This window comes from Rattus norvegicus, chromosome X (assembly GCF_036323735.1).
Source record: "Rattus norvegicus strain BN/NHsdMcwi chromosome X, GRCr8, whole genome shotgun sequence".
NCBI lineage: Eukaryota > Metazoa > Chordata > Mammalia > Rodentia > Muridae > Rattus > Rattus norvegicus.
The window spans coordinates 38,059,576-38,079,025 of record NC_086039.1 but is presented as its reverse complement, the minus strand read 5'-3'; the positions used below and the strand labels follow the sequence as shown (position 1 = coordinate 38,079,025).

Sequence of the window (19,450 nt, the reverse complement as noted above, 5' to 3'; positions counted from 1 at the left end):
TTAAAAAAAGGATTATTTGGACCCCTGTTTCAGAAATTCAACCCTGTAGTCATAGCCCCATTGCTGTGGGCCTAGAACAGCGTAGTGCATCATGGTAGGGAAACAGGCTTGCTAGTATGAGCTTCTCTCCTAACTCTGGAAGCTACTTTGTATGATGAAGGGAATAGGAACTGTAGGGAATCTTACCCAGGGCTGTATGCATGCTAGGAAGGTGTTCTACCACTGTGCTATACCCTGCCCTTCTTCTGTTCATACAGCATTAGCTTTGTGGTAATGGCACTCACACGGTTAGTTGGTTGCTGTTAAAAGCTAACTGTTTTACAGTTATATTTTCTTATACATAAATATGAGAGCAGGCTGTCTCTGGGTCACAGGGTAGCTGCTGAGTAGGGAGCAATTTGGAAGAGAAGGGAGGCTCTGTAAAGATTTGTTGGGATCCTGAGGGTGGGAGGATATGTGTAAAGGGAGCTGAGTCATTTTAAATGTGGGAGTGATGGGTAATAAAATTAGTTTAGCAAGCTTTATTAAACACAGGAGCCTAATAAATAAATCCTTGTTGAATTCCATCTAGTTTGGTTTAGTGTTTTGTCCAACTTCATAAGTGTTCTGTAGTTTCAGTGTTAGCTCAGCATCCATATTACAGACCCTTTCTGCCCCTCCCTTTACTCATACCCTCTGAGGAGCAGAGTATGTCACTATATCTGAATCTCTGTTCTCTTAGGTTGTTAAATTCAATTCCATCCTTGGCTTTTGTGAATCATTGTGGGATTGCCAGTAAGCAAGAACAATGTAAACATTGTTTCTTAGCTTGGGTGAAGACTTTATCCTTGTCTTTTACTAGAACAAAACCATAGTGTTGAATATGTTTTAAGAGTATATGTACCAATCTAGGAGTCATGTACTCTGGCTTCTCTGCTTACCCTCCAGCATTGTACCCTGAGCCCCAGTTAAATTTTCTGCCTCTTCAACCTTAGCTTCAGATCCTCAGAGGTACTAGTTTAACTGTTTCAACTCTGTATCTTACATTTGACGCAGCTCCCTGCTTACCTACATTTCTACTTTTAAAGCAAAAGCTAATTTTCCCAGCTGAAGCATTCCCAAAATTCATGCTATGCATTTCTGACTAGCTTCTCCAGAGTCCTAGCAACTCAGCAGGAGAACATGCATGCTAATGAAACAATATCTCGTCAGTAGTACACTTCTACTGTTAGCTGGGCATATTGCAAGTATATGTGGAAATAGTATGTATCTACACTTTAAGTATCTTTGGAAAATATTACATTCTATAAGTCAGTAAAGCCAGCACATGTATTCTATATTCATTCAGTATCTAAATAGGTCAGGGTTTCATTAGAGCAGTAACCTTTATCTTTAGGATGCTTATACTATGGGACTGAAGTGTAAGATTATATCAGAAAGCTAACCAATGTGCATGGTCAAAACATCTAATATAGTTGAGAAGGCAAATTGGTCTGCCAGTATGAGATTTCAATTGAATTTGAGTTTTGCTTGTTGTTGAAAAGGGCTTTCCCTTCTCCTTTGGACTATTTTTTTGATCTTTGTCAAGACTCAGTTTGCCATATTTCCATGGTCTTTTTTCTGAAGTGTAGTGTGTTCCATCCATCTTTGTGTGTATTCCTCTACCTTTTGTTAGATTCACACATACTTTGGGTTGTCACACCTTTATGGAGAACTCACTGTTGTGAGCAGTTGTCTCTCTGTCCCACTACCATGAGTCAGACAATATTTTAGAGACAGGCTGCTTAGTATCCTGGGTTCCTAGAGGAAAACAGTGAAATCACATCTGAGAAAGGGGAGATAATTAGTAGTACTGTCAGTAATGATAAAAGGGAGTACCCCCAGACCTTCTTTTGAAAATTACAATAGTGGTTATACAATACTCTATGAATTTTTCTCCTGGCAATGTATCTTTATTACCTCAAATTATGAGTACATAAAAAAGAAATAACCTGAGTAAAGGCTGTTTCTTCCATTAACATTGAACAGTTATTGTTCACATATATCAGAAATATTCCAAAGTGCTTAATGCATATTAATTTATTTAACCCTTACAAGGTTAAAGCCTCATAAGGTAGATATGTGGTATAATCCCCACTGTACAGAGACATACTGAAGTCATTTACTCAACATCACATCTGTTTTCTAGTAGAGTTTTGAACAGACTATCTAGATAGAGCCTATGCTCCTTTTTAAATCTTTTTTTAAAATTTTTATTAGATATATTTCTTTACTTATATTTCAAAGGTTATTCCCCTTCCTGGTTTCCTATCCATAACCCCCCATTCCCTCCCCTCCCCCATGCCGGTATCCCCCGATACATCCCCCTTATTGCCCTCCCCTATATTCCCCTGCACTGGGGCCCAACCTTGGCAGGACCAAGGGCTTCCCCTTCCACTGGTACCCCAACAAGGCTACTCTCTGCTACATATGCAGTTGGAGCCCTGGGTCAGTCCAAGTATACACTTTCGGTAGTGGTTTAGTCCCTGGAAGCTCTGGTTGGTTGGTATTGTTATTCTTATGGGGTTGCAAGCTCCTTCAACTCTTTCAGTCCTTCCTCTAATTCCCCCAAGGGGGGTCCTATTCTCAGTTCAGTGGTTTGCTGCTAGCATTGACCTCTGTATTGGACATGCTCTGGATGTGTCTCTCAGGAGAGATCTATATCCAGTCCGTTTCAGCCTGCACTTTCTTAGCTTCATAAATCTTATCTACTTTTGGTGGCTGTATATGTATGGGCCACATGTGGAGCAGGCTCTGGATGGCCATTCCTTGAGTTGCTGATCTAAACTTTGCTTCCATATCCCCTCCTATGAATATTTCCCCCCTTTTAAGAAGGAGTGGGAGTATCTGCACTTTGGTCATCCTTCTTCGTGAGCTTCCTGTGGTCTGTGGATTGTATCTTGGGTAATTCGAACATTTTGGCTAATATCCACTTAGCAATGAGTGCATACCAAGTGTATTTTTCTGTGATTGGGTTACTTCACTCAGGATGATATTTTCTAGTTCATTCCATTTGCCTATGAATTTCAAGAAGTCACTGTTTTTGATAGCTGAGTAATATTCCATTGTGTAGATGTACCACATTTTCTGTATCCATTCCTCTGTTGAAGGGCATCTGGGTTCTTTCCAGCTTCTGGCTATTATAAATAAGGCTTCTATGAACATAGTGGAGCACGTGTCTTTGTTGTATGTTAGAGCATCTTTTGGGTATATGCCCAGGAGAGGTATAGCTGAGTCCTCAGGTAGCAGAATGTCCAATTTTCTGAGGAACCTCCAGACTGATTTCCAGAGTGGTTGTACCAGTCTGCAATCCCACCAACAGTGGAGGAGTGTTCCTCTTTCTCCACATCCTCACCAGCATTTGCTGTCACCTCAGTTTTTTATCTTAGCCATTCTCACTGGTGTGAGGTGGAATCTCAGGGTTGTTTTGATTTGCATTTCCCTAATGACTAAGGATGTCAAACATTTCATTAAGTGCTTTTTGGCCATTTGATAATTCTCAGCTGAGAATGGTTTGTTTAGCTCTGTACCCCATTTTTAATAGGATTATTTGACTCTCTGGAGTCTAACTTCTTGAGTTCTTTGTATATTTTAGATATTAGCCCCCTATCAGATATAGGATTGGTAAAGATCTTTTCCCAATCTGTTGGTTGCCATTTTGTCCTAATGACAGTGTCTTTTGCTTTACAAAAGCTTTGCAGTTTCATGAGGTCCCGTTTGTTGATTCCTGATGTTAGAGCATAAGCCATTGGTTTTTGTTCAGGAAAATTTCCCCAGCGCCCATGTGTTCGAGATGCTTTCCCACTTTTTCTTCTATTGGTTTGAGTGTATCTGGTTTGATTTGAAGGTCCTTGATCCACTTGGACTTAAGCTTTGTACTTGGTGATAAGAATGGATCGATTTGCATTCTTCTACATGCTGACCGCCAGTTGAACCAGGACCATTTGTTGAAAATGCTGTCTTTCTTTCATTGGATGGTTTTGGCTCCTTTGTCAAAGACCAAGTGGCTATAGGTATGTGGGTTCATTTCTGGGTCTTCAATTCTGTTCCACTGATCTATCTGCTTGTTTCTGTACCAATACCATACAGATTTTATGACTATTGCTCTGTAATACTGCTTGGGGTCAGGAATGTGATTCCCCAAGAAGTTCTTTTATTGTTGAGTATAGTTTTCGCTATCCTGGGTTTTTTGTTATTCCAAATTGCTCTTTCTATCTCTATAAACAATTGAGTAGGAATTTTGATGGGGATTGCATTGAATCTGTAGATTGCTTTTGGCAAAATGGCCATCTTTACTATATTAATCCTGCTAATCCATGAGAATAGAATATCATTCCATTTTCTGAGAACTTCTCCATTTCTTTCTTCAGAGATTTGAAGTTCTTGCCATACAGACCTTTCACTTGCTTGGTTAAAGTCACAACAAGATATTTTATGTTATTTGTGAGTTTTGTGAAGGGTGTCATTTCCTTAATTTCTTTCTCGGCCTTTTAATCCTTTGAGTAGAGGAAGGCTACTGATTTGTTTGAGTTAATTTTATACCCTGACACTTTGCTGAACTTGTTTATCAGGTTAAGTAGTTCTCTGGTGGAACTTTTGAGGTCGCTTAAGTACACTATCATATCATCTGCAAATAGTGATATTTTGATTTCTTCCCTTCCAATTTGTATCCCTTTGACCTCCTTTCGCTGTCTGATTGCTCTGGCTAGGACTTTGAGTACCATATTGAATAAATAGGGAGAGAGTGGGCAGCCTTGTCTAGTCCCTGATTTTAGTGGGATTGCTTCAAGTTTCTCTCCATTTAGTTTGATGTTAGCTACTGGTTTGTTGTATATGGCTTTTACTATGTCTAGATATGGGCCTTGAATTCCTATTCTTTCCAGGACTTTTATCATGAAGGGGTGTTGAATTTTGTCAAATGCCTTCTTAACATCTAATGAAATGATCATGTGGTTTTGTTCTTTCAGTTTGTTTATATAATGGCTCACGTTGATGGTTTTCCGTATATTAAACCATCCCTGCATGCCTGGGATGAAGCCTACTTGATCATGGTGGATGATTGTTTTGATGTGCTCTTGTATTCGGTTTGCCAGAATTTTATTGAGTATTTGTGCGTTGATATTCATAAGGAAAATTGGTCTGAAGTTCTCTTTCTTTGTTGGGTCTTTGTGTGGTTTAGGTATAAGAGTAATTGCAGCTTCATAGAAGGAATTCGGTAGCACTCCATCTGTTTCAATTTTGTGGAATAGTTTGGATAGTATTGGTATGAGGTCTTCTATGAAGGTCTGATAGAATTCTGCACTGAACCCATCTGGACCTGGGCTCTTTTTGGTTGGGAGACTTTTAATAACTGTGTCTAATTCTTTAGGGGTTATGAGGTTGTTTAGATGGTTTATTTGTTCTTGATTTAACTTTGGTACATGGTATCTGTCTAGAAAATTGTCCATTTCCTCCAGATTTTCCAGTTTTGCGGAATATAGGCTTTTGTAGTAGGATCTGATGATTTTTTTAAATGTATTTATTCTGTTGTTATGCGTCCCTTTTCCTTTCTGATTTTGTGAATTTGGATACACTCTCTGTGTAAATTTGGTTTTGTCATGGAGTATCTTGGTTTCTCCATCTATGTTAATTGAAAGTTTTGCTGGATACAGTAACTTGGGCTGGCATTTGTGTTCTCTTAGGTCTGTATACATCTGTCCAGGATCTTCTAGCTTTCATAGTCTCTGCTGAGAAGTCTGGTATAATTCTTATTGGTCTGCCTTTATATGTCACTTGACCTTATTCCCCTTACTGCTTTTAATATGTTTGTTTGTTTGTTTTGTGCATTTGGGGTTTTAAATATTATGTGATGGGAATAATTTTTCTTCTGGTCCAATCTATTTGGAATTCTGTAGGCTTCTTGTATGTTTATGGGCATCTCTTACTTTAGGTTAGGGAAGTTTTCTTCTATGATTTTGTTGAAGATATTTACTGGCCCTTTGAGCTGGGAGTCTTCGCTTTCTTCCATACCTATTATCCTTAGGTTTGATCTTCTCATTGAGTCCTGGATTTCCTGTATGTTTTGGGCTAGGAACTTTTTGAGTTTTACATTATCTTTGACCGTTGTGTTGATGTTTTCTGTGGTATCTTCTGCCCCTGAGATTCTCTCTTCTTTTTTATTCTGTTGGTGATGCTTGTATCTATGTCTCCTTGTCTCTTCCTTTGATTTTTCTATCTCCAGATTGTCTCCCTTTGTGCTTTCTTTATTGTTTCTATTTCCATTTTCAACTCCTTCACCTGTTTGGTTGTGTTTTCCTGTAATTCTTTCAGGGATTTTTGTGTTTCCTCTCTATCGTCTTCTATTTGTCTACTTGTGTTTTTCTGTATTTCTCTAAGGTAGTTCTTTATGTCTTTCTTAAAGTCATCCATCATTATCAAAAAATGTGATTTTAAATCTAAATCTTGCTTTTTCTGGTATGTTTGGTATCCATTATTTTCTTTGGTGGGAGAACTGGGCTCTGATGATGCCAGGTAGTCTTGGTTTCTGTTGCTTAGGTTCCTGTGCTTGCCTCTAGCCATTGGGTTGTCTCTCTTATTTGCTTGTCCTGCTGTTTCTGAGAGTGACTTGACCCTGCTGTAGGCCTCTGTGTCAGCACTCCTGTGACCTGTTTTCCTGTTTTCTTTCAGCCTTTCCTGAGAACAGGTGCTCTGTTTTCAGGTGTGTCAGTGCACCTGGTGACTGTCTTCCAGCTCTAGGCAGGGACAGGAATCAAACGCTCCTGCCCCGATTGCTCGTATATGTCCTTGCACCCTGTGGGCACAGTTGACACTATGAGATCCCACTATGAGGTGTGCGGGGTATTCTCCTCTGGCTTCTCAGGAGTATCCACACTTCTGAGGGTACAGCTCTCTCCCCCACAGGATTTGGGTGCAGGGAACTGTGGGATGGTATCAGTTCACTTCCGGGCAGAGCCAGGAACAGGAAGTGCCTTGACCCAGAGGACTTCTGCCTTTGTGTGTCCTGAATCCACCAGGCAGGTCATTTGGTAGCAGAAAAGTGGGTCTTACCTCTGCTTTCAGTTGTGGTGGTGCTCCTGGAGACTGTCTTCCAGCTCTAGGTGGGGGCAGGAATCAAAGGGTCCTGCCTCTGATTGCTCATGTATGTCCTTGCACCCAGTGGGCACAGTTGGCACTATGCGATTTCCTCTTGGGTCAGGAATGTGGGCAGAGGGTGGTCTCCTCTGACTTCTCAGGAGTGTCCACACTTCTGAGGGTCCAGCTCTCTCCCCTATGGGATTTGGGTGCAGGGAGCTGTTTGGCCGGTTCAGTTCGGTCCTGGACGCAGACCAGAACCTCGGGTACTGGCAGCTGTTTGTTCCTGTATCCCTGTGTCCAGAGGCACTGTCCTGTTTCCCCTTGGACCAGGGATGTGGGCTGAGGTGTGCAGAGGTGGCAGTCTATCCTGTGGCCTTGGTATGTAGACTCCTGGGTGATCCGCTCTCTTCCCCCGAGCCTGTGCTCTTAGCATAATACATGAAAAGTTGTGTTAATATTGCCTCATTGAAAAGTAATAGGAAGTTAAACTAGTGGAAGAGCAAATCCAGTGCCCCTCACAAAAGCCAAAGAAATAAAATAAACCTAAGTGTGGTAATGTAGTACACTTTACACCCACTAAACTGACAAAAGTTGAAAATGTTAAAATGTTATTTACAGGAAGAATATTTATTTTAAAAATATGTATATGTAGATCCTGTCAATAGCCATTATCTTTAGGTTACTTGCAAATATTATACTGAATGTTGAGATACAGAGCTGAAATTGGTTATCTTTTAAGATGTTAGCATGCTAGCTGTGAATTAAATTGATGCTGAAACAACCATCATTCTGAACATCAAGCAAAAGCCAATATTATGGTAAGATTTGTGTTCTTCCCTCTCTAAATGTTAAATGAAGGCTTAACCCCAAAGTATCTATATACATCAGTATGTAGAGTATGTAAGAAGTTGACTCGGATTCAAGGTAAATTATGCCACAACAGTGGATCCTGATTATAGATTTGATCTGGAAAGTAACCTGCAAATCCATGCGTGAAATCTTTGAGAAGCACTGTTTTGTGGCTATCTTTAGATTATTGAGAGGTTTCTCTTTCAAGTCCCTTCACTATTATTGTTGTTTTTCTCTAGCTACAAAGTGATGTGTGTATGCCGAAACCATTATCCCCATTATAAGAGTGCTAGGGTGAAAACCTCTGGGATGCCGTCAGATTGTGATGATGAAGCCTATTTGAATAAAACTGCTCTTAAAAACAACGTTTGCTTTAAGAACTTTGCTGCTGTATTTTCGTAGTCGTAAAATGGATATCATAAAGGTAGATCCCTGGATGCATCATTGAGTATATTTACCATAAAATAGTTTGCAGCTCTAAGCTCTTAAGTTTGAGTTATTTCAGATGATCAAGGGGAATCTCATCAGGTTCTGTTGAAGGAGAAATGCCAGGTAAGCAGTGATCCTATGATTCCTGTCATTAAAAACTGACACCTTCCAACAAAAAGTCTCTGTGTTAGCAAGAATTTATACCAAAGCATATGTATATGTATCACTTTATTGTAATATTTAATATATGATAGCCAGTTTAATAGCACAAAACAATGAGGAAAATATATACAGGTTTGTTACATGGACTGGGTCCATCCAATTGTTAAAATAAGCAGTAAGCAACATACCAAAAAGAGAAAGGGAAAAGCTGATATAGTCATATGAATATAGCCATGTATTTCTGTTATTATATAAGGGTTTAGTTATAATGAAATAGTTTTTATTTGACATTAGTTTTTATTGACATTAGATTTTTCATACATTATATTCTGATTATTTTTCCCTCTCCCCTAACTCTTCCAAGATCCTCCCCACCTCCCCACAACCAGATTTCTAGACAAATCTATCCCCCTCCTCCTTGTAATGTGCATTTGTCTTTGTCTGGCAGATTGATGTCACATAGCCCCCACATTTGCATACCAGAACTTTAAAACATCTTTATTAGAAAGGACAGCAGAACCTGGTACAACAGAGTATCTCCAAGTCTATGGACATCTCAGATTTTATTAGTCACACTGAATGGAAATTCCCAAATGTCGTTGTATAATGCATCATGTTTTATAGATTTAAAGCAGTGAGCAAATCAGAAAGTATTCTTTTTGTTGAGTGTAGTAACACCCCGATTTTCCATAGATTCTGCATCTAGTTTTGAGTGTGAGGTTCCCCTAAAACCTCGAGCCTGTTTCTCAGTAAACAAATGGCACACACAATCTAGCCTTAGATGAAGATGGACTAAGGTGGGGGTTAATGAAGCAGAATAAAAGACATGATGTTCAGTTAACATGACAGTGATGTTTTATAATCTAAGCCACACTGACCCTTGACAGTGTAAGCTGTCACTCCTTAAGACTCAAGGTTAGTGGGCATGCCAGGAAGAGGTTGATTTCTTACTTAGGATCTCCTGATGCTCTCCTGTCACAAGCTTACCCAACAGGCCTCAGAACAGATAAAACTGCATGTACTATGCATATAATGTTGGTGATTCTGTCAAATAGTGATTCTTTTAGACTCAGTAATCCACTATTGGACTAATACTTGCACTTTCAGACCTTCAAGACTTTTGCTATCATTGACTTTAAAGTCATTAGAATTGTCAGCTGGAGAACTATTTTAGTGCATTGAATGTTGTTGCTCCTACAGATATTATCTGTCAAGTTTTAGATATTTTCATACAAGGTAAAAATTGGTTAAAAGAGAAAGCCAAATATTTAATTTCTTGGGTGGGACCCTGTGACGCGCAGCAAATATTTTCTTTACCTAATACTTGGGCAGTATCCTTTCAAAATTACTCAGTAGAATATTTCATGAGCCTTCCTATAGATGATATAGTATCTCCTGAATAATGGTTGTTGTTTTGTTTTATGCTTTGATTGAACCTCATTCCTCAAGTGCATGCTAGACAATGTCCTTCTGAGCTGTCCATTATGTTGAACTTGCCCCTCTACTTGCATACTCTGCTGGCTGGTTTTGTGTGCGAACTTGACATAAGCTACAGTCATCAGAGACAAAGGAGCCTCAGATAAGGAAATGACTTCATGCTGTAAGGCATTTTCTCAATTAGTGAGCAGTGGTAGAGGGCCCAGCCTATTGTGAGTGGTGCCTGGATTCTATAAGAAAGCAGGCTGAGAAGAAGAGTTGGTCTTACCTCTACTCTCAGGTGTGTCAGAGCTTCAGGCTACTGGCTTTCAGCTCTGGGCTCAGGCAGAAACCAGAATGTTCCTGCTATTGACTGCTCCTAGGTTCCCTTATCCAGAAGGCACTAGGCAAGTCCCTCTTCAGCCAGGAATGTGAGCAAAAGTGGCAGTCTCCCCTGAGCTCTCAGGATTGATTGTCTGCACTTCTGAGAGACCAGCTGTCTCCTCACAAGGGATTTGGGTACAGAGATGTGGGACCAGTTCAGCTCCAGGCACAGCCAGAAACTGAAAGTGTCCTGTACCAAATGACTTCTGCCTTTGTGTGTCCTGAGGCCAACAGGCTGGTCACTTGGAGCAGAAGAGTTGTTGGACTTACCTCTGCTCTCGGGTGTATCAGCGCTCCTGAAAATTGGCTTTCTGCTCTTGCCATAGGCAAAAACCCGCCTGGAGGCTTCAAGATGCACAAACCCAGGAGCAGGTCTCTGTTCCCATATCTGGCTGAAAGAAAATAGATCTACAGGAATGCTAAAACACAGGCTTACAGGAAGGTCAAGCCACTGTCAGAGACAGCAAGACAAGCTAACACCAGAGACAACCTGATGGCGAGAGGCAAGCACAGGAACCTAAGGAACAGAAACCAGGACTACTTGGAATCATGAAAGCCCATTTCTCCCACCAAAGCAAATACTGGATATCCAAACACACCGGAAAAATAAGATTTTTATTTAAAATCGCATCTCATGATGATGATAAAGGACTTTAAGAAGGACATAACTCCCTTAAATACAGGACAACACAAGTAAACAAGTAGAAGTCCTTAAAGAAGAAACACAAAAATCCTGTAAAGAATTACAGGAAAACACAACCAAACAGGTGAAGGAATTGAACAAAACCATCCAGGATTTAAAAATGGAAATAGAAACAATAAAGAAAGCACAAAGGGAGAAAACCCTAGAGATAGAAAACCTAGGGAAGAGATCAGGAGTCATAGATGCAAGCATCACCAATAGAATACAGGAGATAGATGAAAGAAAACTGTCAAAGATAATGTAAAATGCAAAAAGGTCCTAACCCAAAACATCCAGGAAATCCAGGACACAATGAGAAGATCAAACCTAAGGATAATAGTTATAAAAGAGAGCAAAGACTCCCAAATTAAAGGGCAGATAAATATCTTCAACAAACTTATAGAAGAAAACTTCCCTAACTAAAGACAGAGATAGCGGTAAACATACAAGAAGCCTACATAACTCCAAATAGATTGAACCAGAAAAGAAATTCTTCCTGTCACATAATAGTCAAAACAACAAATGCACAAAACAAGAAAGAATATGAAAAGCAGTAAGGGAAAAAGATGAAGTAACATAAAGGCAGACCTATCAGAATTGCACCAGACTTCTCACCAGAGACTATGAAGGCCAGAAGATCCTGGACAGATGTCATATAGACCCTAAGAGAACATAAATGTCAGCCCAGACTACTGTATCCAGCAAAACTCTCAATTAGCAGAGATGGAGAAACCAAGATATTCCATGACAAAACCAAATTACCACAATATCTTTCTACAAATTCAAACCTGCGAAGGATAATAGATGGAAAACTCCAACACAAGGAGGGAAACTACACCCAAAGAAAAGCAAGAAAGGAATCTCCTTGCAACAAAACCAAAAGAAGAGAGACACACAAACATAATCCCACCTCTAACAACAAAAATAACAAGAAACAACATTCACTATTTCTTAATATCTCTTAACATAAATGGACTCAGTTCCCCAATAAAAAGACATAGAATAACAGACTGGATATATAAAGAGGACCCAGCATTTTGCTGCATACAGGAAACACACTTCAGTGACACAGACACTACCTCAGAGTAAAAGGCTGGAAAACAATTTGCCAAGAAAATGGTCCCAAGAAACTATCTGGAGTAGCCATTCTAATATCAACTAAAATCGACATTCAACCAAAAGTTATCAAAAAAGATAAGGAAGGACTCTTCATATTCATTAAAGGGAAAATCCACCAAGATGTACTCTTAGTCCTAAGTATCTATGCTCCAAATGTAGGGGCACCTACATTCACAAAAGAAACCTTACTAAAGCCCAAAGCACCTCACATGATAATAACACTCTTATCAATGGACTGATCATGGAAAGATAAACTAAACAGAGACACAGAGTAACTAACAAAAGTTATGAACAAATGGTTTTAATAGATATTGATAGAACATTTCATCCTAAGACAAAAGAATACACCTTCTCAGCACCTCATGGTACTTTCTCCAAAATTGACCATATAATTGGTCACAAAACAGGACTCAACAGATACAAGAAGATTGAAACAATCCCATGCATCACATCAGATCACCACTGACTAAGGCTGGTCTACAATAACAAGAATAACGACAGAAAGCCCACATATACATGGAAGTTGAACAATGCTCTACCCAATGATAACTTGGTCAAGGAAGAAATGATGACAAAAGTTAAAGACTTTTTAAAATTTAATGAAAATGAAGGTACAACATACCCAAACTTATGAGACACAATGGAAGTAGTGCTAACAGGAAACCTCATAGCTCTGAGTGCCTCGAAAAAGAAACTAGAGAGAGCATATATCAGCAGCTTGACAGCACACCTAAAACCTCTAGAACAAAAAGAAGCAAATATACCCAAGAGGAGTAGAAGGCAGTATCAAACTCAGGGCTGAAATCAACCAAGTAAAAACCAAAAAGGACTATACAAAGAATCAACAAAACCAGAAGCTGGTTCTTTGAGAAAATCAACAAGATAGATAAACCCTTAGCCAGACTAACCAGAGGGCACAGAGACAGTATCCAAATTAACAAAATCAGACATGAAAAGGGAAACATAACAACAAAATCTGAGGAAATTCTGAATTCATCAGATCCTACTACAGAAGCCTATATTCAACAAAACTGGAAAATCTGTTTGAAATGGACATTTTCTAGATAGATACTAGGTACCAGAGATAAATCAGGATCAGATAAAACATCTAAACAGTCCCATAACTCCTAAAGAAATAGATGCAGTTATTAAAATCTCATAACCAAAAAAAGCCTAGGACCACGTGGGTTTAGTGCAGAATTCTATCAGACCTTCATAGAAGACCTCGCTCGTACCAATACTGTCCAAACCATTCCACAAAATAGAAACAGAAGGAGCACTACCGAATTCCTTCTATGAAGTCATACTTACCCTTATACCTAAACCACACAAAGACCCAACAAAGAAAGAGAACTTCACACCAATTTCCCTTATGAATATCAACACAAAAATACTCAATAAAATTCTTGCAAACCAAATCCAAGAACACATCAAAACGATCATCCATCATGACCAAATAGGTTTCATCCCAGGGATGCAGGGATGGTTCAATATATGGAAATCCATCAACATAATCTACTGTGTAAACAAACTCAAAGAAAAAAAACACATGATCACTTCATTAGATGCTGAGAAAGCATTTGACAAAATTCAACACCCCTTCATGATAAAAACCTTGTAAAGATCAGGAATTCAAGGCCCATACCTAAACATAGTAAAAGCAATATACAGCAAACCAGTAGCCAACATTAAACTAAATGGAGAGAAACTTGAAGCAATCCCACTAAAATCAGGGACTAGACAAGGCTGCCCACTCTCTCCCTACTTATTCAATATGGAAGTACGAGCTAGAGCAATCAGACAACAAAAGGAGATCAAAGTGATACAAATTGGAAAGGAAGAAGTCAAAATACCACTATTTGAAGATGATATGATGATATTCCTAAGTGTTCCCAAAAATTCCACCAGTGATCTACTAAGCCTGATAAACAGCTTCAGAAAAGTGGCTGGACATAAAATTAACTCAAACAAATCAGTAGCCTTCCTCTACTCAAAGGATAACAGGCTGAGAAAGAAATTATGGAAATGACATCCTTCATAATAGTCTCAAATAATATAAAATACCTCGGTGTGACTTTAACCAAGCAAGTGAAACATCTGTATGATAAGAACTTCAAGCCTTTGAAGAAAGAAATTGAAGAAGATCTCAGAAGATGGGAAGACTTCCCATGCTCATGGATTAGCAGGATTAATATAGTAAAAATGGCCATTTTGCCAAAAGCGATCTACAGATTCAATGCAATCCCCATCAAAATTCCTACTCAGTTCTTTATAGAGATAGAAAGAGCAATTTTCAAGTTCATTTGGAATAACAAAAAACCTAGAATAGCAAAAACTATCCTCAACAATAAAAGGACTTCCGAGGGAATCACTATCCCTGAACTCAAGCAGTATTACAGAGCAATAGTGATAAAACCTGTATGGTATTGGTACAGAGATAGACAGATAGACCAGTGGAATAGAATTGAAGATCCAGAAATGAACCCACACACCTATGGTCACTTGATCTTTGACAAAAGAGCTAAAACCATCCAGTGGGGAAAAAAAAGTCAGCATTTTCAACAAATGGTGCTGGTTCAACTTTAGGTCAGCATGTAGAAGAATGCAAATTGACCCATTTTTATCACCCTGTACAAAGAAAGCTTAAGACCAAGTGGATCAGCGACCTCCACATAAAACAAGATTCACTCAAACTAATAGAAGAGAAAGTGGGGAAGCGCCTTGATCACATGGGCACTGGGCAAAATTTCCTGAACAAAACACCAATGGCTTATACTCTAAGATCAAGAATTAACAAATGGGATCTCATAAAACTGCAAAGCTTCTGTAAGGCAAAGGACACTGTTGTTAGGACAAAACAACAACCAACAGATTGGGAAAAGATCTTTACCAATCCTACAACTGATAGAGGACTTATATCCAAAATATACAGAGAACTCAAGAAGTTAGACTCCAGAGACTCAAATAACGCTATTAAAAATGGGGTACAGAGCTAAACAATGAATTCTCAGTTAAGGAATATCAAATGGCTAAGAAGTACTTAAAGAAATGTTCAACATCCTTAGTCTGCAGGGAAATGCAAATCAAAACAACACTGAAATTTCACCTCACACCAGTCAGAATGACTTAGATCAAAAATGCAAGTGACAACAGATGATGGGAGGATTTGGAAAAAGAGGAACACTCCTCCATTGTTGGTGGGATTGCAAACTGGTACAACCACTGTGGAAATCAGTCTGGAGGTTCCTTAGAAAATTGATCATTGCACTACCTTAGGACCCAGCTATACCTCTCCTGGGCATATACACAAATGGTGCTCCAACATACAACAAAGACACATACTCCACTATGTTCATAGCAGCCTTATTTATAATAGCCAGAAGCTGGAAAGAAACCAGATGCCCTTCAACAGAGGAATGGATACAGAAAATGTGGTACATCTACACAATGGAGTACTACTCAACTATCAAAAACAATGACTTCATGAAATTCGTAGGCAAATGGTTGGAACTGGAAAATATCATCCTGAGTGAGGTAACCCAATCACAGAAAAAACACACATGGTGTGCACTCATTGATAAGTGGATATTAGCCAAATGCTTGAATTACCCAATATACAATCCATAGACCACATTAATTTAGCTCAAGAAGAAGGAAAACTAAAGTGCAGATGCTTCAGTTCTTCTTCAAAGGCAGAACAAAAATATTCATAGGAAGGAATATGGGAACAAAATTTGGAGCAGAGACTGAAGGAATGGCCATTCAGAGTCTGCCTCACCTGGGATACAGCGCGCGCGTGTGTGTGTGTGTGTGTGTGTGTGTGTGTGTGTGTGTGTGTGTGTGTGTGTGTGTGTGTGCGTGCACGTGTATCTACCAAAGCTAGATAATATTGCTGATGCCAAGAAGTGCATGCTGATAGGAACTGGATATAGCTGTCTCCTGAGAGGCTCAGCCAGAGCATGTCAAATACAGAGGCGAATGCTAGGAGGAAACCATGGAACTGAGGACGCAGGATCCCTGTTTGAATAGTTAGAGAAAAGATTTAAGGAGCTGAAGGAGTTTGCAACCCCATAAGATCAATAATACCAACCAACCAGAGCTCCCAGGGGCTAAACCACTACCCAACGAGTACACATGGACAGACCCATATGTAGCAGAGGATGGTCTTGTTGGTCACCAATGGGAGGAGAATTCCTTGGTTCTGACAAGGCTGGACCCCCCAGTGTAGGGGAATGTCAGGGTGGGGAGGCAGGAAGGGGGTGTGGTTGTGGAGGGGAACACCCTCATAGAAGAAGGGGAGGGGGATGGGATACGGGGCTTATGGATGGGAAACTAGGAAAGGGAATAACATTTGAAATGTAAATACAAAATATCCAATAAAAATGTTATCTCAAAGGGGAAAACACATAAAGAAAACAGGCTGAGCAAGCCATGTAGAGCAAGCCAGTAAGCAGCAATCTCCATGTTCTGCATCCACTCCTTTCTCCAGGTTGCAGCCCTGCTAGAGTTCTTGTCCCAACTTCCTCCATTAATGGCCTATGATCTGGATATATAACTTGCATAAACCTTCCCTTGCCAACTAAATTTTTGATCATCGTGTTTTTGTTGAAACAAAAAAACCTCTAGCTAAGACTCATAGCAATGTCAAGCAAAGACCCAAGACCTCTAAAGACGTAGATCCATTTGAGTGGCTCACAAAAACCAGTGGATAGGTGTACGTGTAATATATTAAGCTGACAAGACATGCTTTTTTAAGATGGCAAGGTTCTAATTGTAAAAGTATATTTTATTACGTATTTCTTTGTATATTTTCAGAAGTCAGCTGACTTCATGTGACACATTTCTTAACCATTTTATTTGGGGCTCAGAATTTTTTTATTAGTATTGGCTTTAAAAATATTGGGCTGGGAAGACTGCCTGGTCTGGTCTTAGTGAGAGAAGCAGCATGTAACCCTCTAGAGACTTGAGGCCCCAGGGATGGGGGAGGTTTGGTGGGCAGTTGCGGGGGGGATGGGCATATCCTCTTGGATACTGCAGTGGGGCGCAAAGGAATGGGATGAGGAAATGTGGGAGGGTAGACCTGTAGGAGTATAATGACTGGACTGTAAAAAGGCTTGAATGATAATAATAGTAATAATAATAATAATTAATAATAATAAATTGTTCTTGGCATATAGCTCAGTGATAGAGTTTTCCTAATATGTATGATGCTTCAGGTTCAATCCCTAGTTCCCTCAAAAATAAATAGCTTCATTGACATATAATTTAGTTACTATACAATTTGTTTATTTGAAGTATACAACTGGTTTTTAGTATAATCATGGGGTTGTAAATCTTTTGCCACAATTAAGTTTAATGCTCATTATAAAGAAAAGAGAAACCAGGCTGGAGAGATGTCTTAGTGGTAAGAGCACTTGTTCTTGTAGAGGACCCAGTACCCACATGATTTAAAACCACTTATAACTCCAGTTCTAGGGAATTTAACACTCTCTTCTGACGTCTGCGGGTACTATGTGTACACGTACACAGTGTATATGCATATATGCAGGCAAAATATTCATATACATAGTATAAAAAGAATGGGAAATGTTTTATTCACTCATTAGTTGCTAGGTACTTGTTTCTACTTTCATCATTTATGAATAATGTTTCTACACACATTTGTGTATAACTTTCCATGGGAAGGTCCAAACATTTTGTTGACTCCACTGCCTTTGTAGAATACATCAGTGATTTCCCATCTAGTGAGGGTTCCCATACGCCCTTCTGCATAGCATCTTCTGTTCAAATGGATGAAGTGTCTGGATTGCAGACAGGGTAGCTGAAGTCCAGACAGGCTTGGCATCTTTTCTGCATATACAGAGTTGGGAGGTGAATCAGGGCCCTGAATACAGCTATCTTACTCCAAGGTTCAGTGCTTTATCAACATGAAGGCCAAACAGACCTGAAGTTTATAATATACAGATTGGTAAAGTCTAGTAGAGCTTTTCTGTTTGGTGTTTTCTTCTCTGTTATCCATTATGACAGTATGGTCTGGTCTGGAGGTTGAATAAAGAACATAAGAATGAGAAAGTTCACCCATATAGAAGGGGAGGGGTTGGGGCTAGGGGGATGTTGGTCCGGAAACCAGGAAAGGGAATAACAATTGAAATGTAAATAAGAAATACCCAAGTTAATAAAGATAAAAAAAAGAATGAGAAAGTTCCTTATTATGCGAATGAAGCATCTGAGATGCAGAGAAGAGAAACTTAGGTCTCTGCTCTTTGCTCTTGGGTTCTCATCTACTTCCATAGATAAACACTAATTGTATGAGACTTTATGAAGGATAATGTTAAGCATTTTTTCCCTTCTCTAATAGAACCCAGTCACTGGGCTGTTATCAGCTAGCCATGACCAGAAGGATGCCTGGGTACGGGACAACATCTATAGCATACTGGCTGTTTGGGGCCTGGGCATGGCGTACCGTAAGAATGCTGACCGTGATGAGGATAAAGCCAAGGCCTATGAATTGGAACAGGTAATAATGACTTATACCAGTGTCTTGTCTGCTCAGTACCTTTTCTTGAGCTAGAGAACATATGAGGAAATCGTTGTATGTGTGGAACAGTTAGGGTACAGGCCCACCCTTCATTTCTGCTACAGAATGCTTTGTGAAGGCATTCAGATGGTTGAAACCACACAAATTTTATCTTTGTGTTCGAGATAATAAAATGATAAAATAACCAATCACATTAAATGGAAAACATCCAAATTTCTACCCCCAACATTTTAATATGCTTAAGTAATTACAGTTTTCTTATATATGTGAAAAATATTGTAAATTAATATGATTGTTTATGAAAAGTAGACGTATGGCCATCTACCACATGTACCAACTCCTCCTGTTGGGTACCAAATTGGCTGGGGGGAACAGCTGGTGTATCAGAGCTCAATATCCCAAAGCATGTGCTTTTCACAGTGGCAACATTCCAAAGAATATTTATCTAAATGTTGTTGCCACTGCTTAAAGCAATTTTGAAATTTCCTTTAACAATGCCTTTCTCTTATGAAATATAATAGTACCTTATGGGCCTATGCCAAGGTGTCCCTATGAGAAATTGCTCCATGCAACAATGTGGTATAAGAGGGTTTCTTTCGAGAAAGGGAGGGGCGTGAGATCTAGAGAAAGGGGTGGAGGCAGACAACTAGACAGGTAGAGAGACCACACAGGAGCAGAGCCATGAGGCCAGAAAAGAGGATGGGCACAGAGAAAGACAGAAAGTGTGTGGGGGGGAATAGGGGACGACACTTGGGAACAGAGAGAGGGAGCTGGGGTGG

At 39.5% G+C, this 19,450-nt stretch overlaps 1 protein-coding gene across 5 annotated transcripts in view; it reads left to right on the top strand.

Annotated features, from left to right (window-relative positions):
* Window positions 1-19,450, top strand: part of Phka2 (phosphorylase kinase regulatory subunit alpha 2) — a 123,028-nt gene that overhangs the window by 23,631 nt on the left and 79,947 nt on the right. For all 5 annotated transcript variants that reach the window (XR_005498059.2, XM_008773197.4, XM_008773195.4 and 2 more), the window contains exon 2: window positions 18,492-18,650. Coding sequence is in view for 4 of the 5 variants with exons in the window: in XM_008773197.4 (XP_008771419.1) it covers window positions 18,492-18,650 (159 nt within the window). In the remaining variant the exon portion in view is untranslated. The remainder of the gene's footprint in view (window positions 1-18,491; window positions 18,651-19,450) is intronic.